The following is a 25,674-nucleotide window of genomic DNA, read 5'->3' on the forward strand; positions in this document are numbered from 1 at the left end:
TGAGCACAGCTCTATAAATGCCCTACTTTTCCCTTTCCTTCCTTCCTTCCTTCAGTGTTTCAGTGTTTGGTACCGGGAGACAAACGAGAGAAGCCACTCAACAACAGATGCATGCAAATGAAAAGCAATTAAACACTAAATCTTCCCAACCCTAATTCATTCACTGAATAATGGAAGCAGGATAATAAGTGTGTGTTGAGTACTGACTTCCACTGAGGCTGTGACTCGAGAATTTCACTCCGATTTCTTTATCTGGTTTATACAGTGATAATTTTTTTCTTGATTCCTCAGCAAGTCGGCTTCTCGCCTGCAGAGCGGTGACAGTCAGAGACACACAAAACACCATAACCACTTGCGTAGATCAATGTACAAATTAAATAAATCTGTGAATAATACAAAGGCTGTCACTGTGCTGTTCTGTCTCTGCACAGATGCAGACATGTACGCAATCGTACATAAATTCTCCCGTGCCAACATCTCTCCAAGGTTCCCAACAGCTTAAGACGTCCCTCCGCCTCTGAGAGCACTGCCGTCCGGCTGCTGAAACGAGCTCATTTCAGTGACTGCTTAAAATATCATTTCTTCACTGACAAAGCTTAAGTACCTACTTGACCTTAATCTTGGCATATATTTTAAGATCTGGGATTGATTGCACCACTCTCTTGATTCGTTCAGACAGTGCTTTGTACTCTGGCTCTTTGGTGATGCTCAGGTGGATGGGCAGTGAGCAGGAGGTCAGCAGAAGCTGATCGTGTCCTCAGAGATGTCTTTATTGTTTAAGGTTATTCCATTGTGGTGATTGAGGATAAAAATGCTATATTTAGTGTCTTTTAATGGCTCCACCCAATCCACAAAGTGGTCCCTGGTTTTCAGCCTTGCGTGGTGCTAATTTTCTTTTTCCTGACATGCCGGGTGTAAATTAATTCCACATGAGGTGTACTGACTGAGCAGAAACCAGGATCCTAATGAACTTGGTGTGAGGTTTTAACCATGATCCAGGGCGATGCAGGTTTGCATTTGAGCCAAACATTACAGCAGCTGATTCCACTTATTACTACATGTACTGTAATGCTACCAACAGTACACTGTAACTACTCTGAAAGCTCTAATCATACTATAAAACTTGATTAACAGGTATCAGATCTGTACTGGCTTACCTTACAAACAACAGGCTTAAAAACACGTCAAATATCCGTCTAAAATCATAAACGGCCAAACGGCACACTAAAACGAGCTCCTGAAAACATTTTAAGCCAGAAATAGGAAAATCAACAGAGAATCTGAAATCATATTTTATCAGCACAGCTTGACATTTCGATTTCTTTTTCATGAGTCTGGCTGCATGAAGTGGACGAGTCGAGATCAAGTGAATCAGGATAAGGCAACTGCCAAATGTCCGCCAACTCGCTGTGCCGTACCCATCGTGGACCAAGCAGCCGGATCTCCTCCTCCTCCCCACACTGAATGAACAGGATCCACACAGCACACAAAGAAAACAAGTATGTGATCTACAGGTGATGAAGCCGCCCAAAGTATTTAACAGAAGCCAGAGAACAGAGAAATTTCAGTTATGTTTGGAGAACACTGACACTACACACATGCATGTATTCTTCCTGCATGTCCAGTGTTTTTCCCTTTTTGTCCGTTGTGTGCATCTGCTGTCTTTGCACTTGGTCGACAGAAGCGACTTATTATCATGACTCTGTCTCCTTCAAGGCCTTTTGATCAGCTAAATCACTTGGAGTAACGTTTGGTCTTTGACCACAAGGCTACCGAGAGGCAAACAGCACATGTGGACTATACACAGGACTCTGTCAGCCCGTCACTGTCTGGAACGTGGAGTTGTGTTCATGCACAACAGAGGACAGGAAACAGACAAGGAAACAAGCTAGCAACCGCTGATATTAAAAACGACCAGCAGATGTATCCAGAAACACCCTAAAAATCTTGACAAAAGGAATTACAGCGTTCTCAGGAAGCAGCTGTCAAAACACGCCTGCTCACTCATCATCAGCACTGTGACAGACGGCCTCTTATAGCTGCGAAGGGGGCAGGCTTCTTGATGAGAGACAGAGGACTGTGCTGCTAGTCAGATGTTTGGGCACGTGCAGAGATATTGGCATGCATGTGCAACGAACACACACGCAGAGTACAGAGACACACACGTTTGTGCTCTGATGTGACGCGCAAACTGAATTCAAACGCTCACTTGAATCACAGAAAGCTTAACCTGAGTCTAAAACTAACTCTAAGGCTAAATTTTAGTCCAATGGTGTTTTGAAGCGAAGCCTGGTCAAAAATGACTTCATGTCACAGACAGTTTCACAAGTACACACCCATCTGACCTCCACCAGACCGTAATACATGTTCAAAAGCCCTGTTGATTTCAATCTCACTCCACCAGCCTTGATTTCCCACCTGTTTTAGTTACACCAGAACACACACTCACACAAACACACACATAATAGCGACAATATCCAACACACACCACCAGTAGTCTAAAATAACGTGAGAGACCCTGCCTCTCTTTAGCAGGAATGCTGAGTGGGTCATTCAGCTCTGAGTGCGTGACCGACACACCTACACGCTGAATCCGTTCACAGCGAAGCCTCTTTTGTGTGGGAGCTGGTGGTAGCGTTAAGGGTGCCCCTGATTATTTGTTTTTTCCACTGCTTTGTTTAATGACACTTTACGGAAAAATACAAAAAGTCCCTCTGCCCCGTTTGTTTTCCATTCTCTCATTTCACCCTGACTATCCTTCATGGCTCATGGCTTCCTTCCTCTCCACCTATTATCTTCCTGTGTTTTGTTTTTTTTTTCCTTTCCAACTCAAATCACTTCCGCCCATTTTCTGTGTTTCTTTTCGTTCAGCCTCTCTTTTTCTACACACTGAAGAATATCACTCAGTCCTCGCATTCATAAAGGCTCACAATAGTGTCGGCTCTTTTCCTGTGGACAGCTCCAGACAAACACATACACACACACACTCTTTGTCCGGGCGCTATTTAAAGAGACATTGTGCTCATGAAGATAAGCCTCAGCAGCCAGAGCACCACAAAGCTTTCTGATAAGGTACATTCTCCAAAATATGCAACTGCAGAAATCGAATCCAAAAGGAAATGTGGGCTTTTAATTTTTAAATCATGTCTGTCTTCACAGAAACATTCAAAATTTCTAATCTCTTTTTCTAAAAAAAAACATCCTGTTTGAATATACCAGTAACAAGTTTCTCTACTGCAAAGTTCCCTGAAACAGCAGCTCCCTTGGAAAAAAACACCTCACCTCTTAAGTGACCGTGGGTTTTCTGCACAGAACTGCATCTATAGTGAAAGATCTCCTACAGTTTTTAATTATCATTTCTTCCAGCTCTTCATTCCTGTAACAGTAGCGTGAGGTGATGTGAGTTCCAAATAAAGTGAGGTCTTTCTCCTCGCCATCAGAAAACTGCATGCTGGTACAGTAGATGTGACAGATGGAGGATACAGATAGAGCAGCACATAGATGAACGATAAGCCCCACACCAGATAAGCCAAATACAAAGAATTACACTGAGGGTGAGGGGGAGAGAGAGAGAGAGAAGGAGAAGAAAAAAAGACAAGAGGGAGAATTAAATAAGACACTGAAAAGAAATAATAAAAACAACACAACCATGTCAGCCACAGGGACATGTTATTCTCAAGACATGCAACCAACAGAGGAATATACACGGCTGCTGTATATTCTGTCATGTTTGGACCCGGAAAACCACACCGACGGGAGACAACAGGGATATATAACGTTTACATCTGGCAAAGTGAGAGCACATGAGAGGGTAAAGTACCTATTTATGGGAGGACTGTCATTGGACGACTCGACACACTCACAGGGAGGGAGGGAAGTCCCACTCGGGCAGCCAACCAATTGGAACAAGAGAGGGAAGAGGATTCGGTGAAAAGGGTGAAAAGAGGCGGGGGGGTTGGAGGGTGGGGGTTGCTGAAGCTTGAAGGTTCAATTTGTGGGGGTCATGATGTGTACAGGTTGATTTGTCAGCCAACAGGTGCAGCATTCACACACTCAAACACTATCATATAATACCCACCAAATGAGAATTGCTCAGGAGGCTAATCGGTCCTGCTGGCATGGGGTTGCCCACCTGTGTGTATCACATTATTTTAACCTGTTTTAACCTGCTTTGGAAACCAGATTGGCGGGGTTCACTGCAGCACTCCAGCAATGTGGCAGAAACGCTGGTTTTGGTCCAGACATTCAAGAGTATGTCGGTCAAATGTCTTCATACCTGTTTTACCTCAGGCTGCATCACATGAGGGTACAGCTGGGTGTTGTTACAGGTGTCACCAGTGATGTCACTTCTACACCACTGCAGCGAGGTGAGAAGTCACACCAGTGGAGGTCAGCAAAAACAAGATTTTTAGCTGCTGAGCTTAAAAAAAAAAACTGAAACTAAATAAAAAAAGAGAAGATAAATGAACAAACCTTATACTAATCATTCACCAGTTCCTGAGCAGCTTCCTGATACTCTTCATCTTGATTAGTTTAGAATATCAAATTGAGCTCTGCAAATGTGATATTTTTTATTTATTAATTTATTTATTTTCTCATTTTTCCTCTTAATTTCCAGGCTGAAGATATCTCAGAATTGCATTTTGCTCAAAATATTTAACACAGAATGAGTTCTGTAACTTTTATAAAAATCTATTTACTGGCTTTAAAAATGTATATATTTTCTTCTTTTCTTGTGTGACAATCAAATTTAAACACAAATACTATGGAAGTAACTGTTTGCCACACATTAGTATCAGGATTCTTGTACACCATATTATTTTTACGGTTGCTCATGTAAAAGAACATGATTTCTCTCTTTCAATCGAGGAGGAGAAGCTACACAGCCCACAAACCTGGTTTAACAATAACCAAACCTTATAATGTCCTCTGTTATTGAAGAATACAGCTTCTCTGTCCAGTTACCAATAATGAAGTAACAAATGCTCAAACAGCTGAGGACGCAGACGACTTTCATTTTGACCATCAACCCTGACATCCTCCTCTTGGTCGGTCAGTAGTGGCGGTCAAATCCCTGCCCATCTGCTCCTGACCTTCTTCTTCTCTCCTTTTGCCACCTCCACATACAGCAAGAGCTTTTGTCTGCTTCCTTTCCCATTACAAGTTACATGCCCCCTTCTGAGAGCCAAACAGAAGCTGCAGGGTTGCCTCTGCCACAGACCTCAACGGGGAACAGCCATACTGTGCACTAGATATTTCAAGGTTTTCCTCTCATATGCTTCTTGACAACCCTCCTCCTATGGCGCTATGTTCTTGTCTTCTGTGAACCACAACATTGTGTCTGGAGGAACATGAGCCTGAATCTCCCTTCTGAACAAAGGGGACAGGTCTAATCACCTCCTCTATCTCACCAGCTGCTTTATTTGATTCTCCCGCTCCAATGTATCGGCAAAGGACTTGGCACCATCTACACTCTCCTTGGGTCAGAGCTTTAATTTAGTTTGCACTCTAGAGTTCCCATGGTGAGTTTACAGCTGGGGTCCTTTGTCAGAAGTGTGAGTGCTGGACACTGACCGCAGAGGAAACGAGATACAAATAGGTCCTAATCTCACTGCCCGTGTTACTGTCTTCTTTGGTCGCCCCCACTTAGAGGAACCCTGCAGGCTTCGCTAACAGCTTTCGATCTCCCCGATTCCTCCTCAAAGCCTGTCACTTCATAACGACGTGCTTGTCCCTCGGGTTCGTTTAACATGCTCCAAGGCTTCCAGTGAATGTCGACGATGTTGCCAGGCTCCAGAGAGCTCCACATGTTGTTGCAACTCCAGCTTGGTGCGCACGTGGATGTTTTGAGAGTCTTAATATTAGCAGAGCTCTACACTTTGCCACTTTAAAGTCTTCCACCACTGAGAGTGAGAGTGAGTGAGACTGCTAGACTACTGCTGCTATCACACCAATGACCCTCTCCTCCGAAATGGTTGGCAAACATGTCACTTGATGTAATAAACCAGGTTTAAAGTTAAATCAAACTTGATGACTCACTGATAACAAAAAGCAAACAGCTGTGTCTGAAAACCTTGCACAGTTACACAGCGTGCATATGAACGCACCATTCTTAAGCCGTGAATAAAGTGGAAGCCTCATTTGTAGGTGTTGTAGTGAGTGTGCCTGCCTCTTAACTTCACACGTGTCGGGCTCGACTCGAAAAGGCTTCAGGGAGTGGAGACGCTTCATTCCATTCCAGGAGAGCTTTTCTTTCTCATTAAAATGCTGACAGACATTCAGTGGTAATAGACAATGCTACAACAGGTGGTGATCGCTGCACTAAACTGAGCAGTAGCTGGGTGGGTGGCAAAGTGAATGTAGGAACATATTGATCTGTTTTATGAACTGCCATGACAAAAGAGATTTCAGAAATTTTCTAGATTTTTACATCATTTTGCCGTAATTGTCTTGTCAGTTTGGGAAAAAGCAACCAATCAACAACCATTACACATTTTGAATAAGGAGGAGTACAACAAATTGTTTAAATTAAGAACCTAATGCTGGATCAGACTACACAATATTTTTGTTTGTGTCAGATTATAGAGTCTCAAAGTGACTTGACTGGGAAAACGTGACATTGTATATACTGGTCTCCAGCCAGTCATAGCTTACAGTGTTTCACGACTTGTGCGATGTTATTGGGAAGGAGGTGCTGGTGAAGAGGGATCAAGGATGTAAACAAACAAGCATGTTTAAAGTGGTGTGTATCGGGCCTGGTGTCTCGACTTTGAGCGTTCCCTTGTCTCACAGTTCCACCTCGCAACACCGATAACATCACTCGTCTTGGCAAATAAAACAAACAAAAACAAACATTCTGTTCCAGATGCTGCATGTCTGTCAGGTCGAGCCACTAGTGGACTGATATTGTGTAGTCTGAAGCTGGCATAAAGACATGTTGTGACTGTGCTGTGAGCCCCACTTACAAATGGCTGTCCATGCAACACAAACTATTGGATGAATACACAATATGAAGTCGCTTAACTCATAAATCGGGCTTAACAATACAGCCCAGTGGCAGCAGGTTTTCAGTTGGAAAGGAACGTGTATCACCTGGAATGAAGCTTTCTGTTTATATTGTTCAAACTGCACGAGGGGTATGCATTTTTAGCATTTGTGTCTGAACGGGGAATAAAACCTCAGTATTGAAAATATTTTCTCAATACTCCTGAAGTCAGCTTTACCTAAACATGAGCTTCTTAAGTCAATGATCATGTTAAAGATCATGTTCAACAGCATCTGATAACTCTTTAAGTGCGCAGAACAGCATTCACTAGAAGAATCCTGTTAGTGTCTTAATCACATCTTCACATGGATGCAAATGCTTTTAGTCAAATTAGCTTCAACAGAAACTTTCATACTGTGAAAAAAATCAATCCTTTTGATTCCTTTTTTAACTTGAATGTTAAGTTTACATGAATGTATATGGTGGTTGCAAATGATCAATCAATATGTGCTCCTTTTCTTCATCTCAGAGGGAATCATCCCTTGTTTTGTTTCTGTTATCCAAAATACAGATGGTTAAACACGTACCCCAAACGGAAACACAGAATCAGTCCTGTCAGAGAAAGCAATTCAAACATATGAATCAGCAAACAAAGAGAGGCGTACCTTAAAGGCATATTTGCGGCTGATGTGGTCCTCAGGTCCCACAGGTGAAATGACATAGCTGGGCAAAGGGATACTGCCCAGGACCGCTTCCTCTCTGCTGTCTGCAGAGAGAGAGAGAGAGAGAAAGGGAGGGATGGTAGGAGGGATAGGGGAGACAAAGGGAGGGAGGGAGAAAGAGCATAATCAGGGTGTGGGAGGTGAGAAAAGGGGTGAGAGATATATGGAGAAAAGGAAGGAGCACGAGAATAAATATCACTCATCACCCACTAATTTCATCACTGCCTGCCACCAGTATCACAACACTCACATACACTCACATGCCGTCATTCAGTGAATGACCACTCTGGAATCCCAGTGTCACCGAGCTAAAGCTGGCCTGGTCCAACTGGCAGCCAGCCAGCAGCCCCCCTCCTGTGTGTCTGTCCCCTGTCCTCCCATTTCTGTAAGGTCCCCCAGTGAAATAATGCAGTCCTCAACCTTTTACCTTAACCCTAAACTTATTAAAGCCTTAACAAACAGGCCTTTTGAAGAAGTGAGTGATTGCTAAAAATGTCCTCACACTTTCAAAAGTACAGTATGTCCTATCTTAATTATTCCACACATCTAAAAATAAACATCTGGAGAGCATTTGTGCTCCTACATTGCAACAGCATGCTAACATACGCACGTGTGAGTGTGCACACAATGACCACCGTAACGTGAAATTTAGTAATGGTGTGAAATTATGTGTGTATGGCACCTGCACGTACGTGTGTGTGTGTGTGTGATAAGAGAGGTGATGAGGTGGCACTGCGGATTAAAGGTGTAACTGGCTAAAAATAATTCAAGGACTTTTGGAGGAGACATTCCCTAAATAGTGGGCAAGACGTTGAGGTCTATTATCAGCTTTGCCCGTCTGTCTCATGTACATGCACACGCGCGCACACACACACACACACACACACACACACACGCATGGGGTTCCTCCTGCTATCCTTCCATACGTTAGTTCTTCTTCATTATTTATTTTGTGCTTATTTATGTATTCCTGGCTAAAATTTTGTCTAAAACTACTGTAATGACCCTTTAAAATACAAACTGTACATTATAAAATTAATGTAAATACCAAGCTTCTACAATTCCCACATTAACAACACAAAAAACAAAGACACAAACTTTACATCCCTGACAGAAGCCACTGAACAAATAAAGGTAATAATAAAAGAAAACACAACAAAGGGAGGTTTGACTGTTTGTGCAAAAACAAGAGATGAAGGGAGGGGATAAGTGGTGCTGGAGACAGATCAAGTGTTTTCATGTTGAGAGCCGAAACCTTTGAACTGACAGAGCAAGACGGAGAAGAGAGAGAAAAGAAATGACAGGGAATTGATTTTATCCTCCCTGAGAGGAGGAGGCAGAGCAGCGTGTCCCAAAAGGTTCGCTTAAGAATATGGAGATGAAAAAGAAAGGCGTGGAGGTCAGATAAAGACAGTCAGGGGATGGAAACTGATGGTGAAGGAGGGATGGTGATGTGTAGCTGTGTGTCTCCGTGTGTGTGTGTCTCCACATCTTTCCATGCATTCGTGCTGCAGCTCACTGAGATTAATGCCTCCCAAGGCTGAACCGCTGGCTCCTTTGTCAGCTGCAGATCACTTCAAATCAAGCATCACCAGTCCATATCACACCAAAACTCTGAACCTGAGGGAAACAACTTTTGCTTCTCATTTTTCAAATGACACCAGTACGATACAAGGGAGCCCTGTACTATAACTCTGGATCCTACATGTGTAAGGCTTTCTCAGAGGTGTGGATTCAACGCCGTGGTCGTTTCAAAGGCTGCGGAGGTGCTGCCGTTTTGAACTGCATCACATTGTAAGGTGTGACCTTGACCTTACCTGAAAGAATGATTGTAGGGGAGAAGAAAAAGCATATGTAGTCCATGTGCAATACACAGTGAAACTTTCGTCTTGAACCAAGACTCACCTTTGTAGTAGAACAGACAGTAATCAGCCAAGACGAACCACTTCCTCTTCCAAAGACGCATCCCAGAACTGTCCTGCAGAGAGAACGAGGGGTAAAGAGTAATGATCGAATGAGCAATGGGACAGGAAGTAGCACAGATTGGAGATAACAAGAAAGAGGAGAGGGATGTCTTACAGAGAAAGATGAAGGGAGAGTTAGAGGTGGAGAAGAGAAGTAAGGGACAACAGATACTGAGGAAACTGAAGTAATGAAAGCAAAAGCGAGGTGGACATGAGCAGAGATAAAGAGAGCGAGCGGGAAGGAGAGGGAGCAAAGGAGTGATCATTTGTCCTCGTTCACCGGCTCGCTGGGCCTGCCACGACTGCTTTACTGCCCATTTTGTCTTTTATGCTCTCTGGCTGAAAACGGTGCCATTTGAAGAGGAGACGGGATAGAGAAGGGATGAAGTCACCTCAAACGCAGATACAAGCTTCTTCTTATGAGGGCACAACCACGGAGTCATGTGGTGGTCACAGTGTGTATCTCTGTGTGTGTGCAGTTGTTTGTGTGTGCATCCCTGCCAGCATTTAAAAGGTTTGTCTTATTAAAATGTAATGGCTCTGCAGTAACAGACTGTATGTGCACATGAGCGTCTGCGGTTGTGCACATACAGCGCGGTTGTGTGGTCATTAAAAGATAATAGCTTTGCAGTAACATCACTCAGTGTGTATCTTGTACTATGGCCAAGCGTTTCCCGGTGGGACGATGCCAACAACAGATATTTTAAGCATAACTTCAAACACAAATAGGGTTTCCTGTAATAGCCTGTCTGTGATCAACAGCAGGCACTCTCTATTGCCAAAGAATAAATACATAGAGAAAAATCTAAAACTGGGCCATTGGAGGAAATGTTACAGAACCATGCAGGCTGGAGCTGGAACTCATCCCTGTAGTGTGTTAAAGAGACACAAACAGGCCCACAGGCCTGTCATGTCATGTTTACGAGATGGCACAGAACTGCATATGTGCACTGATTAATTCATTAACATTACATGTAGAGTAGAAATGAGCTGTGTCAGTTTGTTGCCTACATTATCTGATTAAATTAGCTGACAACCTTCTACATAAGAGGGAAGGTGTGTTCACACAGGTGTTTGAAGAAGTAAGTCGTTCATTTTAATGACATGAGGGAGAGCTCAATTTAGAGGTCCAACTACTCAATCATCAATTGGTCAATGTGCAGCAAATAAATCTACAACTATTTTGCCAGTCAGTTAACCTTTTAAATTAATGTTCTCCGGGTGTAGCTTCTTAAGTGTGAGAATTTCTGTTTTAGTCAGAAACCCTATGATGTTTTCACTATGTTCTGACATTTTATAGAGCAATTATGTGACTTACTGAGACAACACACATCTGATTTAACAGGATCTCATAATGACCTTTAGGTGCAGCACTCGCTCAGCCAATGACAAAGCAGATTGCTGTCACGTTAAAACACAGCCTTGATTTGTACACATGTTGGAATGAGTGTGTTTCAGGCTGTGTGGGCATCCTGACCTGTTTGTACAGCCATCCTCGGACCACCACAGGGACATTCGGATTCCTTTTAATGGCCTGCTCTCTCTTCCCAAAGCTGTGCACCTTACCACTGGACCGGGAGCCCTGAGACACACACAGACAAATACAAGTGTTTCATAAGCTCATAAAGAGCTGACTGTGCTATAAATGACATCAACAATCTCATTGCATCGAAACAACGTCACTTTTGTCACTTATCAATCAGCGGTTACATTGTCAGCTTGTTAATTAATTAGATTACATTTGCTCAGTTAGCCTTGACACATCTAGTTTGCTCAGCAGCAAAGTTGTGTGGCTAACTTCTGCATCTCAGTACGAGCATTTGCTATGCTTTATTAGCTTGGTTAATTAACTGCCTGATAGCACTAAAGATAATCTAAAGGTTTTAACAAAAACATTTATTCTGTGTGGCTGAACTGTGGTTAAAAAAAACCCCCCAAAAAACAAAAAAAGGAAACTGGCTGTCTGTGCCACATCAGATCATTCAGTCCTACTCATTACTCAACATTACTGAATGGACCATCACACCATGATTATCTTTTTTTCCCCAGGTAACTCTTTTCTTCTTTTTCTGCCCCAGTTGTTACATAATTACAGCCATTATTTGAGCGCAGACAATTTTCCACTGGTCCTCTGTTACAGCGTCAGCCATGGTGGCCAGACACTGACAAAGCCTCTACAGCCTGCGAGATCAGAGGTCAGAAAAGTGGGTTTGTAACATGCAAGTCACCTGAACGGCTACCGTTAAAGAGAGTGGGGCTATAACTCCAAATCACATCGGCAGCAACAGCCAGGGCTCTGCATCGATCATGAACGGGTGTGCATTGAAAGCTCAGCATTGATGATTGGGCAACTTTTCCTGCATAGTTCAGCGCGTAAAAGGTCGTGACAGAAAAAGGTCTGTACCAGTGTATTAAAACATCCGAAAACATCGAATCTCCGTATCGTCACTCCTTGCCCTCAAGTTGCCCTTGAAATTTTCCTGCAATTTGTTAGTGCAATAATCGACCTTGAGCATTTGAGATGTCATTGTCAGGATACCAGCCCTAGAAGAAATACCTGCTTATCCTGTGACAGGAGAGTCTGCCCCTGCACACACGGGTCCTAGCAGGGCTGGATTAGCCCACCTGGCGGTTTCAGACCAAAAATATGATGTGGACGCCCACTGATCTCTATTGTATTTTATGTAGCATATGTTAGTTTATTTAGTATGTTTAGTCTATTTTTCCCACTAACAGTTAGGCCTTGTTTGATTGTTTGTTTGCTTACTTTTGACTAACCTACACTCTGCTGTAATGGGCTACTGGATGCTTGAATTTCCCTCGTGATCAATAAAGTATCTATCTATTTATCCATCTATCTGACCCCCCTGTTTTTCAGACTTCCCAGTGAATTATCTATCATATGTTTGTGTATTTATTCATAAATTCATTTAGCGGATGCACAATGTAAGTACAAAATAAGCTGAAATGATAAAACAAACAAGATTTTAATTCATTGCCCCTCAGCAAATGAGCCCTTGAGATTATGAAGTGAAGGAGAAGTGACTTTAAAGAAATACTACAGGTGTAATTTACAGGATCTGAGTGGGATGGATAGGAAAGAAGAAGTGAAAAACATTACTTTTCATCTTACTGTTGTGACATCCCTTTTAATGCATATAGCTGATTTTGTTACTCTGCCTGAAAATGTCTGAACTTAAAACTGTGAAAACCTGTGGATGCAAACTCCCCACAGGAAGGCCCCAGTCAGACAGTGCATTTGTAGGTGAATAAATCTTCATCTAAAAGCAAACTTTTTAACTGAAAAGTTCTGAACCACAGCTTGGAGAACATCTCTGCAGATCCTTAGATCCCAATCAAGGGCTGGATATACAGATTCTTTTTCACTTTCACAGAACGGGTCAGCAGCTCCTCCCCAGCTCGAGAGCGAGTTTGACAGTGAATGAAGAGCGGTGGGGGGCAGCGTTAGCAACAACAAAGCAGTGAATCAAAGAAATAAAATTTTATTTTCTGATTGTTTCATGCTAGGGGGGTTGTAAAGCATGTAGGAGGGTGCCACACTACCAGAAAAATGTCCGCATGAACCTGCAACTCTTAATGCATCCGTGAAAGACAGAGCAGAGGAGAGAGACAGGGATGTCGCTATATTTTTAACCTATAGCCTGAACTGTAAGGGTAGCTGGTGGACTGGATTTGACTCACATGTGCTAACATGCACATGCAGCTGGACTGGTTACCGACACAAAGAACAGAGACGTCTAAATTACAATAACAAAGGGAATGCGACATCATTCTTTGCTCAAATAGTTGTTTCCTGCTATGTTTGAAATCTCATACATTTAACCTTTACCCGTCCCTATTTACTACTGAGGCACTGACGTCAGTTCATATTTAACATGCATGGGCGCTGGTTGTGTCTGTCTTTGCAGACCACAACGTTTTTGCACTATTATTGTGTTTGTGTGTCTGTTGTGTAAGCCAGCAAACATACTTATACACCGTGCACATACTCATGAAATTTCATTACACCATCCCCTATTCTGAACCCTCAGAAGAAAGACTGCTCCCCCTGGCACAGCACAACACAGCACACGCACACACACACACACACACACACACACACACATACCCTCATCCCACTGCTATTATAATAAAAGATTGGGTGTGACAGCTGCATGCGTGTGTATATGGACTGGCAGCAGCAATGGGAATCATCTGCAGCCGGAAAACAGCAAACACACTCACTAATGAGAGGAAGGCTGGTTGGCCAAGCATGATGTAAAGATACAGTGTGGCTCCAAAACTGTCACACTGGAGTCTCTTATCTGTAAATATACAGTACGTGTATGTCCGTGCATGTTTAATACGGTCGCCTCTGCATGAAAGTGTGTGACGGCAAATACGGAGCGCTGGTCTATTTTTAGGCCGAGAGTAATTCTGTGGAAAAGGCTGTGGTCCCTGCTGCAAAGTAGCTCTCTATCTTGTAGGTGAGTGACTCAGGGTGCAGAACAGCTATTTGTTACATTAATGGCACACAATCAGACAACCTAAAAGCCTGGAGATCCCAGTCTGAGACGTGCAGGTTGTCGGCTCAAATCCCCAGCCAGACAAGAATTATCTGAGAGGCTGAGGTAATTTAACAACAGAGGTTTTTCCCCCTCCCTTTGGAAATCTGGTTCAGGTGTACTTAGACCAGACACTTAATCCCAATCTGTTCAAGTAGATCTGATCAGTGGTTAACAGCAGCTGAGTGGAGTTGGACATTGCAGCTCCAAAGAGTCAATCTTGATTTCCTTTAGTGTTGAAATGATTAGCCAATTTATCGATTGTAGGAACAGTTGATAACCAATAAAATAATTTATTAGAATTTATTAGAAACATTAGTTTCTGAGATATTAACTGTAAGTGAAATGCTTTAACTGCTGGTGCTGCTATATGAAAAGCCAAAGAAACACCAATGTTATTAGGATTCACCCTCTCAGGACCATGAATATCTGTACAAAACTGCTTGGCCATACATCTGAGAGTTGTTGACCAAAGTGGTGGATCACTCCAATAGCCAAATGCGGAGTACAAACAACTTAATTCAAGAATTTCAAGGCTGGGGTCTGGAAAAGAAAGTGAAAACCAAAGTAATAAGCCATTAGCAATGGATTTTCAAATGTGAGCTGTTATGCAAAAAAAGTCTCCTACCGTTGATCCCCAAAAACCAATCCTCTAACCCAGCACTGTCGAATGAAACATGGGCTAATAATTTGTTGTGGTATGTGCTGGTTTTCATGCTCAAAGTGGCACTTCAAGTTAAAGAGCGGAGAAAGCTATTTTCAAACATTGAGGCAGGGAACTGATGTGGCACATAAAGCTGCATAAATTCATAAGTACAAACTGAGAAACGACAGGAACTCCTAAATGACACTGATGACTTTGACAAATCCCGAAGAAGTTGTGCAGACTAGCTATGAAGACAACATCACTAAATATGCATCTAGCGACAAAGAACACAAGTGCTCAAAGGAGAACTGTGACATATAACTCGCGGGAGAAATCTGTCTCGTCGCTCCCTCTGATGTTTTGTCTGAGGCGGAATGGATATGACTTATTCAAAATGTGGATTCAGTTCTTGATGGTGGTGTGCTATGCAAGGGGGACACGACTGACTCATCTTTCCACAGAGACAACCTTCTTTTGTTAAGAGCTTTTCTTGTCAAAATGAGGCTTCTGCACTGTTTTCCTGCTGTTCGATGGTATGGGTGATGAGCCAGAGCACCTGGGAGGGCTGCGGGCCAGGAAAACACGCCGTGTGGAAATGCGACGGGCCGTCGTGATGGATGCTCTGTCATCTCTGTGCCGCACCCGATGACACATGTTCAATCTTAGTCCTGCGGCACCTGTTGATAAGGCGGGATGAGATTTCACGCCACTGTGCTGTTTACTTGTGTGTGTGTGCGTGTGTGCAAAGGGGGTGTAAGATACAAAGTTTAAAAAAAAAAAAAGTTAGAGAGAGAGAAAGAGTGAGTCATGGAAAACAGAAGAAAAATGAAAAAAAACAAGACAAAAAAGAGAGACTTCACAGTTTCTACCTGAATATCTTTGTATTGCAGAAAACAAAACCATAAAGATTGTAACCTGCATGAGATCTTTATTTGGAAGCTCAAATTGGAATTTGTCAGTATTGCTTGCATACTTTGAATCACCCCAACAAATTCTATAATTTTGGCGGCAACAGCACACAGCCTGAGCCAAGGACAGCTCGAAGGGCAAGCAAACAAGAGGGAGAGGGGGGAAGTACAGGCCCCAAAACAAATGGAATCGTGTTTTGTTTTCTTTGTTACTTTTCACACATCTTTCTGTCTCCATCAGTTGATATTGGCATGTGGTGTCTGTATGAAATTTCATGGCATCCATCACAAAATTGTTTAGAGATTTCAAATTTGGATCAAAGTGGTGGAGTGACCAACAAATAACACTGCAATCCCTAAGGCCACGACTCTGCCGGTTTATTGCTTGTTTCTCAGAACAACCTTCCCAAATACATGAGAAAAAAGGAATGGCAAAGAAGGGGAGAAAAAAATAAACTGAGTCGTGACAGGATTTCACCACATTCAACAAATGGCTTTAAGCTCAGCATCACTGCTTGCTATTATTAAAACAAATTTTATTGTATTTCCTCACCACACACTCTTCAGCTTCAACTGGTGCACGGCTGTCTCCCACATCACTTTTTTGTTGCAAAAAATGATCCTTTTTGCGTCCTTGCATCTGGGCGGACGATAGCTAGCTAACAGCAGAAAAACATGTTTGTCTCCGTCTGTCAGTCAAATCAAATCAAGTTTATTTATATAGCCCTTTACAATAGCCAGACGGTACCCAAAGTGCTTTACAACAAAGCTCTAGAAACAATACATAACAGGTACATAGATAAATAAGTGCAGTTAAAATTAAAATACAACTAAAATACAATTAAAATACAATTTAAATACAATAAAAAGAAAATAAATAAAAGAAAATAAAAGTGCTGTAGTGTTAAAAACCTTCCAGAAATGTATAAGATGCAGCAGGCAGAGTGAGTACACATGAAGTGTATACCTAGTCGGAATAAAAGGCCAATCTAAAAAAGTGTGTCTTAAGTTTTGATTTAAAAAGGCTGAGATCACTAGTGGTGCGGATGTCGGCGGGCAGTTTGTTCCACAGGCTGGGACCAGCGACGGCAAAGGAACGATCGCCCCACTGTTTGAGTCTCGTCCTGAGGGCCTCTAGCAGAAGCTGACCGGAAGAGCGCAGGGCTCTGCCACAGTTGCGAAAAGTTAAAATGTCTGCCAGGTAGGGGGGGGTTAAGTCATTAATGGCGTTAAAAACAAACAACAGAAGTTTAAAATCAATTCTAAAACGGACAGGGAGCCAGTGGAGTGACGCCAGCACAGGGGTGATATGTTCACGCCTGGATGTGCCCACTAAAAATCGTGCAGCAGCATTCTGCACGAGTTGGAGACGAGCAATAGAGGTCTGACTGAGTCCAACGTAAAGGGCGTTGCAGTAATCGAGTCTGGAACTAATAAAAGCATGGATTGCCCTCTCAAGATCCTGCCGACTGAGAAAAGACTTCACTTTTGCCAGTAGACGAAGCTGAAAAAAGCCTGTGCTGACAACAGAGCTAATCTGTTTTTCAAATTTGAGCCCATTGTCAAATGTTACCCCAAGATTTTTAACATGTGATTTAAAAAAAGGGGCCAGAGTACCAGAGTTTGTGGTGAAAATATTTAACATGGATGGTGAACCAAACAGAATGCACTCGGTTTTGTTGTCATTTAGATGCAAGAAGTTCTGTGCCAGCCACTGTTTTATATCGGTGATGCAACTCGACAGCTCAGCAAGTGCAGTGTTATTGTTCGGTCTCATGGGCAAATAAATCTGCAGATCGTCAGCATAAAAGTGAAAAGAGAGGTTGTGTTTTTTTATGATTGAACCCAGAGGTAGCATGTATAATGAAAAGAGGATAGGGCCAAGAATAGATCCCTGTGGCACCCCACAGGGAAGGGATGCACTTGAGGAGCAGTGGTCACCAATTGCGACCGAAAAACTCCTGTTTGCCAGGTATGACCTAAACCACTGAAGAGCGGTGCCACGGATGCCAACATGCTGCTCTAGGCGAGATAGGAGGACTTCATGGTCAACTGTATCGAAGGCTGCTGTGAGGTCTAGTAGCACCAGCACAGCAGGATTCCCAGCATCTACAGACAGGGCAATATCATTGTGCACCCTTAACAGTGCTGACTCTGTGCTATGACGGGATCTAAAACCAGACTGAAATTTCTCAAGAACAAAATTTATCTCCAAGAATGTCTGTAATTGAATAAAAACAACTTTTTCAAGAACCTTAGAGAGAAAAGGCAAGTGGGAGACAGGTCTGAAATTGGAGAGCACAGATGGGTCAAGATTTGTTTTCTTTAGGAGGGGCCTGACCGTAGCGTGTTTGAAGGCAGCTGGAACAGACCCTGAGCTAAGAGAAGTGTTAATGAGAACAAGCAGACTCGGCCCAACACAACTCAGAACCCCTTTCAAAAACTTGGCTGGAATAATATCTAAGGGACAGTTTGTGGGTTTCATGCCACTAACCACATTAGTAAAAGACGACAGGGAGATGGGCTCAAACCGCTCAAGAACAGTAGTCAGTGCCTGAGGAGCACAGACATCAACACGAGTCATATTCATATTTGCGATATTCTGCCTGACAGATGCCACTTTATTGGTAAAGAAAGATGCAAACTCTTCACAGGTTGCAGTGGAGGCATCTGACAGGACAGTTGGGCGTGGATTGATGACAGAATCGATAGTACTGAATAGTAGTCTAGGATGATGGGAGCTGTTGGCTATAATGGAGGACAAATATTTGGACTTCGCCTCTTTTAGCGCTCTCTGGTAGGCAGCCAAACTGTCCCTTAACCAGCCCAGCGATACATGCAGTTTGTCCTTTTTCCACCGCTGTTGTGATTGTTGATTGTCGCTGATGTTGATTGAGCACCTTTAGATATAAAAACATCCAGCCTTGTAGATTATTGAAAATAAAATTGGATGCTGCTCTGAGGCCCAGCAGTGGGCCACAAGAATGGTTGGTATGAGATACCACAACAGGCTATTCTACTTGTAATTAGCTTATGTTGCCATTAACTTTAAAAGGAGTTCCTATTAAGATGGAGTTTAAAAAATACTGTGAGTTGTTAATTGCCTGAATAAACATGAGGTGCTGAGTTCACCGCTGAAATGTCTAAGCCAATGCTGCCTTTTATGCTAAAAGTGCCGTTCTGTACGCCTTCCTGGGAGACAGACAGGTGGGAGTCAACTTTAAATACATCATATCTGCAGTACCTGACTGCTTCATTTTTCATTCCTGTGGGTCTGTCATGGATCTTGGGCAGCCACAAAAGACCTCTCAACCCTCATTCATCAACACCCACCATCCACAACTGACCTGAGTTGGCCAAAAAACACCGCTAACTGGGTCAGGTAAGTTGCCTTAAAATAAGAACAATGGATCTTGTAATATGACTACTACTATGACTAATATTGCTACTTCTGATCTCATCTGTAGTATACAAAAAGCCTCAGTCATTTGTTGTCTTGACACAGAAAGTCTGACCTCATGCTGAAATCCATCGTATCCAGCTTACGTGCTTTTGCTGTGATTTTCAATGTTCCAGTAATCTCTAGACTCAGCCATGGCTCTAACCTCCTCACTCCTGCTTTATGTTTGAGGAATTCAAAATTGTTCCCCTCTTGCAAGCATTTTACATCGCTGGGATATTCTTCACACCTTCGCCATCTGCCTTAAAACGGCTTGAAACGTGACTCAGCTGAGACCGTTTCAACGTTGTCATCACTGGGTCAAGCCGTGATCATACAGTGCAGGAATGACCTGAGTAGTTAAAAGAAGGAAATACACAAACGAATGTACAAAAAGGGAAACTGGGATCCAGTGTCCTGAAAGCAAACCAAGTAGAGCGCTACAGTGCACTGTGTGATCACAGTGCACATATTCACAAATAAATCACATCATACAATGTTGTATAATCACATATACAGACACACACCTGTGTTTGTAGATGCATCTTTTCCCAATAGGGTCATCCATCCTAAACACGGTTGCCCTCATTTAGATACAGCTGTACAACTGAACCCCAGACAAGAGACACACGGACTGACCTTGGAGGCAGGGGTGGTGTCCACAGTGGAGGAGGTGATGGCAGTGGAGGCCTCGCTGACGGTGGTGCTGGAGAGCTGCTCACCCGCTTGTTTGGACATCATGCGAGCACCCTGCGGCCTGGACAAGAACACACACACACGCACAGAAATGTGGGTGAGGGACTTTTTTCAAACCTGATGTAGTTTTCACCGTCTCTGCACTGTTTTTCTTTTAAGGGCTGAGTAGTTTGGCCTTGCAGCTCCGACTATAACCACTGAGGGTGTGGTGACCCAGATTTATGCTTTTATTAGGTTTTATTGTACAGTATTTTATCTATTATCTAGAAGCACAGGACAATAAGACAGAGGGTGGGGGCTCCTTCAGGTCATTCAATTTTTCATGTGACAGACTCCTGTAACAGAATTCTTCTCTGAAAAAAAAAATCCATTTGTGCTATTAGTCTGCATCTCTATTACTGGAGAAATCTTAAGCTCTTTTCACACAGACATCCTGGAACATCGCTGCAACCAAGACCCATCATGACACCAACCAAACAACAATGCCTGCATAATTTCGCCCCAGATGTGTCATTTTAAACAGCATGCGGGTGTTCAGAAAGCAAAGGAGGTGAGATATGTAACGCAGCAACAACGAGTGTAAAAACATGCGTCCTCTCTTCCCCTCTCATCCTGTTCACACACACACTGTGTCGGCTCTGTCACTACCACCGCAGCTTAAAGGCAGAACAACAGACCCACCCCCACCCACTCATATTCTGCCCCATTCTGTGTTCGTACCGACAATACAGTGTGTGTGTGTGTGTGTGTGTGTGTGTGTGTGTGTGTGTGTGTGTGTGTGAACCAGACAGCGAACATCTGACACTGAGGCAGCTGAAAGACCTGAAGACAGGGTGTCCTCAATTTTATCCCCTTCCCCACCGTACACACCTGTGTGTGTGTGTGTGTGTGTGTGTTTTGCCTCAGGTTAGTGCAAACCTATTACCTTACATGGCTGTTTCAAAACAGGAAGCTGACAAATAGATTTACAAACCAGGTTCACTCAGAAAAATAGAAATACTCAGAGCAGCACACTGTGTTATGTAACGTATGTTATGTCCAGTCCTTCATCACAGGGTAAAGTACTAAACACAGTCCCAAATTTAAATATGCCACTGTCAAATAAAATGACAAAAACGAAATTTAATTTAAATGTTTTAAATTTATTTAAAAATGATTTGTGTTCCTAAATATTTATATTCAGGGCAACCAGAATTCCTTGTTTTCTAAAGAAATTTTCTGTAAAAACCTCAAATGACGGAACGTCTATTTCTTCCATAACTTTCCAACTGGCTGATGAACTTTGAGCCTGGATTACTAAGAATCCAACAGTGCAGATTAGATCATCCACATGCTGCTGGGTGAAAACCTTTCACCGTTTTAGCATCTGGCATCTAGCAACACAACCTTTTTTCAGACAAACAACAATGAAATTTAAAGTTACCCAACAATTTCTGAAAACATTTCATAAGGCCATTTAACTTTTTTGACCCACTGAGGACCATGTAGCCATTAACTAAGTTGAAATAGGCACGTTAAACAGTCATAACATGAAAGTAGCAATATGCCATACGCAATTTATGTGTTATTCAGTAAGTCTTTCCACAAAACAAACTGCTCAGGAGTCAGCAATAATAAATGGATTTTTTCTACACACTAGTCCAGCTAAGGTTCCACAAACCTTCCCAAAGTTCTGTCTCTAACAAAGGCCTGGTGCTGGATAAGTCTTCAAAGACCTTATAATAGAAGTTTATATAGAAGATTATGTAAAAATTAGCGCGGGTCACCTGGTTGTGCCACGGCCACAAACGAACTGTATGATTAAAGCTTCTTCTGCCTCGAGACATGGCCGGCATAGATATGAAGATGAACATAATTAATCTCATTCTGCAAGTTACTGAAGTAGAGACGGCTTCATCTCACAAAGTTTTTGTACTTATTTTCATCATTTTTGTTGTTTATGCTTGTCTGAAGTTTATCTTTGGTATATGCTGTCTTTTGTTCCGCTATTCGGATTTATGCTGTAGGGATTTTCAGCGGCTGTTCATTTTTCTTTTTCATTTCCTGTTTTTGTGTGTCGTCCTGGAAGACTAGCAACAAGTTTGCGGGAGCTAATGAGGACCTAATCAAAGACTAAATAATAACGAGTATGCTTACCCCAGTTTACTGTGAATGACATATAAATATTAAATGCCAGGTTGCAGGTTTGGGGAAACTAAACACACAAAAATGCCAACAAAGGCTACACCGAGTGTGTCCACAGATGATGCTGGCTCTGTTGCTGCTGCTGTCTTACTGTTGTGAGACAGATGAGATGTTCCATGCTGGATGTTTTATTGTCAACGGGCTGACACAAGGCAGTGTGTGTGTGTGTGTGTGTGTGTGTGTGTGTGTGTGTGTGTGTGTGTGTGTGCGTGCACGTGCGTTTGTGCAAATCCGTCTGATTAGTTACAGAAGGGAAAACACTGGCAGTGTGATGCATTCCTCCATCCAAGAATCAAACCTAATTACCCAGTGCTATATTTCTCTCAGTCACACACTCATATAAATCCATACATATTCACTAAAAGAGCAATTCACAATTGCTCTTTTAGTGAACAAATTATGCTCTGATTTGTGTGATTTACATGCATTCCTGGAATAAATCAAAAAATATCAGTCCTCTTTCACCGTTTCTTACTCCATCTTTGTCTTGTGAGAGAAGATTTTCTCCGTCTGTCGATGCCATTTTCCTCATGTTTCTCTCTTTCTCACACATGAATCAACCGACTTAATGCACTCTCATCTCAGCTCTCAATATTACAGGCTGCACACACACACACAAAGCAGTACAGCCACCAGTTGCAGTACATTATCAACTTCAATCTAAAGATGCATAATGTAAATCTCTCCACTGTGGTGTGGGTGGGTTAACAATGCGAGAGAGACATCAACTCTGTTTTCATTCTGCTGTCAAAAGAATTTCATGCAAACTTCTGAAAGGTCAGGAACTATAAAAATGTAAATTAGAAGCATTTTCATCAAAGCCAAAATAATGTATTCACCAGAAAGATTTGAGATTGAACTGAAATTTAAAATCATTTTTAAAAATGATATCAGGAAAAGTCGTCGTTCTCTGAGTTACAGATACTGTTGGTCAGAATCAAAGCAAACGCGTGGACACACACTTGGTTTTTAATTCACTAAAACTGAATCACTCAACTGGCCAAATAATAACAACAATTTTGCTTATTTGCTTTCAGTGTGTAATTTCTTAACCAAAACATCTTTCATGAGAAATATTTTGTCCTTTTATTCAGCTTCTTGACATGATAATTGGAAAGCGGCTGTTGAATGTGACTGACGAGTGCTTGCGACCTTGTTGAAAGACAGAATGAAATCAGCAGAGAGGCAAGAGAGAGACGGAAACGGAAAGCAAGAAGAAGTAAAATCCAGAATCTTTGATTTCTTCACAGAAATATTCAAAACAAAAGATTCAATTCCTCTGTCTCCCGCAAAGAACACAGTTTAGTCAGGGAGTGTGTTACCTGACCTTCTACACTAATTGAACTTACTTTAAAAGCGAACAGATAAGGGAGGACCTCCTGAGACCTCCTCAGTCTTGAGGGACGCAGTTTGGCCTTAAAGTGAGACTTTAAAACTCAGGAGGGCTGGAGAAAGGTACGACCTCTCTTTTTTTAGTGAACTGATCCATATTTAACAAAGCTCCTGTCCCAGGGACACAACCCACTTATTTAAGTGAAAAGCCCGAAGAGCACGAGGTCAGCGGTGGTAATTTGTTTACTTCTCTGTAGGAAACAAGAGACATAAAAGAACTGAAACACAAACGGTCTGAATGGAAAGAACGAAACAGGAGAGAAAAACAGCAAAATGGAAAAGAAAGAGAAAGAAAATAACTTTTAAATCATACTTCAAGCCTACGTTTAGACTTTGCTTTGTTAACTGACATTTCAACTGCTTACAATTCCTTTTAATTAAATATGCTTTCAGGTCTTTAAAGTCTACTTAGGGATTCTCACCAAGTCAACAAATCTCTTCAAGTCGAACTGAACTAATTTAATTGGGAGGACAAAAAGAAAAGGAGGAAGAGAAAAACAGAGGAAAGATGGAAGACACTGAGTAATTCTCCAGAGACTGCATGAAAAGAGGCTGTCACAAACCGCTAAACGTGTGGCGCTGCAGCAGTACGCCAGTGATGTTCCTGCTGTTCCACCAGGTGCTTTTATTGTGAAAGAGGAGCAGATCCCAAAGGGTTAAACTGACTATTGATTTGATTTTTTTGGACTGTGTAAAAACTGCATCCCAAAATCCTAATGTGACATTTTATATGACTTTGTTGTGTGATTTGTGGTGCGAGTCACAGTGTAGGAGTGGAAACGTTTTAACTGCTGAGACCTCTCAGAGTCGTTCCTGTTTATTTGACATGTGTTTTTCATTTATTTTGGCACACTACTCAAAATGTTATTATTTATTCTTTGTATAAGGGCTGCGAGAGACGCTTCTCAGTTAAAATTTGAAAGATTTTGAAATTTGAAAACATTTTAAACATAATTAGCAATGTGTTCCTTATCATATTTTGCACACAAAAGAGACATCCAGGTTCCAGTAACAGTAATTCCCCAGATTGCTGTTACACTGTAAGACACCACTGAATGAGACAATATAATAAACTTTAAAAATCAAACAATGGCTGGCACTCTGGCAGTTTCCATATTGATTTGCTACCAAGCAGCAGATCAGCTTTGACTGTGTGCTTTGCTCAAGGGCACTGCTGACTGTAGTACCTGAGGGAAAGAGCTTTATTCACTTTATTTCCCTGCCAACATTTCCTCAGTTGGCCTTATTATTCTTATAACCTATTATTCAAACATTTAGTTACAATCCAGCAATTCTGACCTTTAGGCTGTTTGCACAACCACACAAGTTAAGCCAAATTTAACTGATTCTGCATTGGCCGTTTCTATCTACTTTACATCTACATGCCACACATACTAGCTTCTTTTTCTCTTTTTTTGGCAACATCTTGAAGATTCTGATATGCAACAGCAGTCTGTTAATCTGGATCTTCAGTATCCACCAGCAGCAAATCAGAGTGAAAGGCCTCAACAAAGCCACGGGACACACAAAACAAATCATCCACATCAGTAATTAGAAATGAATTACCCCAAACTTTGAGCTTGGATGCTTCTGTTGCAAAACATAAGAGAGAATGCAGTGAAGCGTGTTTCATTGCTTTAGAGAAAATATTCCACCTCTGGCTGATGACTGATGGCTGCAGGATAGCTTAGAGCTGAGGGCTATTTGCAAGCAGACAAATTACACCACTCATTTCTTAGAAAGTGCAAATCTATATTCTTGCTTCACCTACAAAATCCACTGTCAGCGCCTCTCACCTTTTAGGTTTAAAGGTGCACTCCAAAAATGGTTTTATTTTCAAGAAAACCAAACATGAGACACTGATGACATATCTGAATCCGCCGTCGCTACTTCTGTCCAGTTCAGACATCCAGCGCTCATTTAATGTTCATTTTAATGTGTCAAATGTATCTTTATAATTACAGTAGATCACAAAAAAACAACTTGTCCTACAAACTTGTTGAATATTTATAATATATTATATTTATAATATAATTAATATATATACGTATGGCGAGGACAATGGCACCAGACAAAAACAGCAAATTAGTAAGTGGGCAAAGCTGCATACATCCAGCCTTATGCCACCATCAATTTCAATTGTGATACTTCAAAATGTGCATAAAAATAAGTT

The 25,674-nt window shown here is 42.1% G+C and overlaps 1 protein-coding gene across 3 annotated transcripts in view; it reads right to left on the reverse strand.

Annotated features, from left to right (window-relative positions):
• LOC124061963 (pleckstrin homology domain-containing family A member 7-like) overlaps positions 1-25,674 on the reverse strand; it is a 119,333-nt gene that overhangs the window by 29,030 nt on the left and 64,629 nt on the right. For all 3 annotated transcript variants that reach the window (XM_046394333.1, XM_046394334.1, XM_046394332.1), the window contains exons 5-8: positions 19,869-19,986; positions 11,149-11,253; positions 9,613-9,685; positions 7,651-7,751 (exon numbers count right to left, since the gene is read on the reverse strand). In XM_046394333.1, coding sequence (XP_046250289.1) covers positions 7,651-7,751; positions 9,613-9,685; positions 11,149-11,253; positions 19,869-19,986 — 397 coding nt within the window. The remainder of the gene's footprint in view (positions 1-7,650; positions 7,752-9,612; positions 9,686-11,148; positions 11,254-19,868; positions 19,987-25,674) is intronic.

The sequence above is a fragment of the Scatophagus argus genome, chromosome 7 (genome assembly GCF_020382885.2).
Source record: "Scatophagus argus isolate fScaArg1 chromosome 7, fScaArg1.pri, whole genome shotgun sequence".
In the NCBI taxonomy this organism is placed as follows: Eukaryota; Metazoa; Chordata; class Actinopteri; family Scatophagidae; genus Scatophagus; species Scatophagus argus.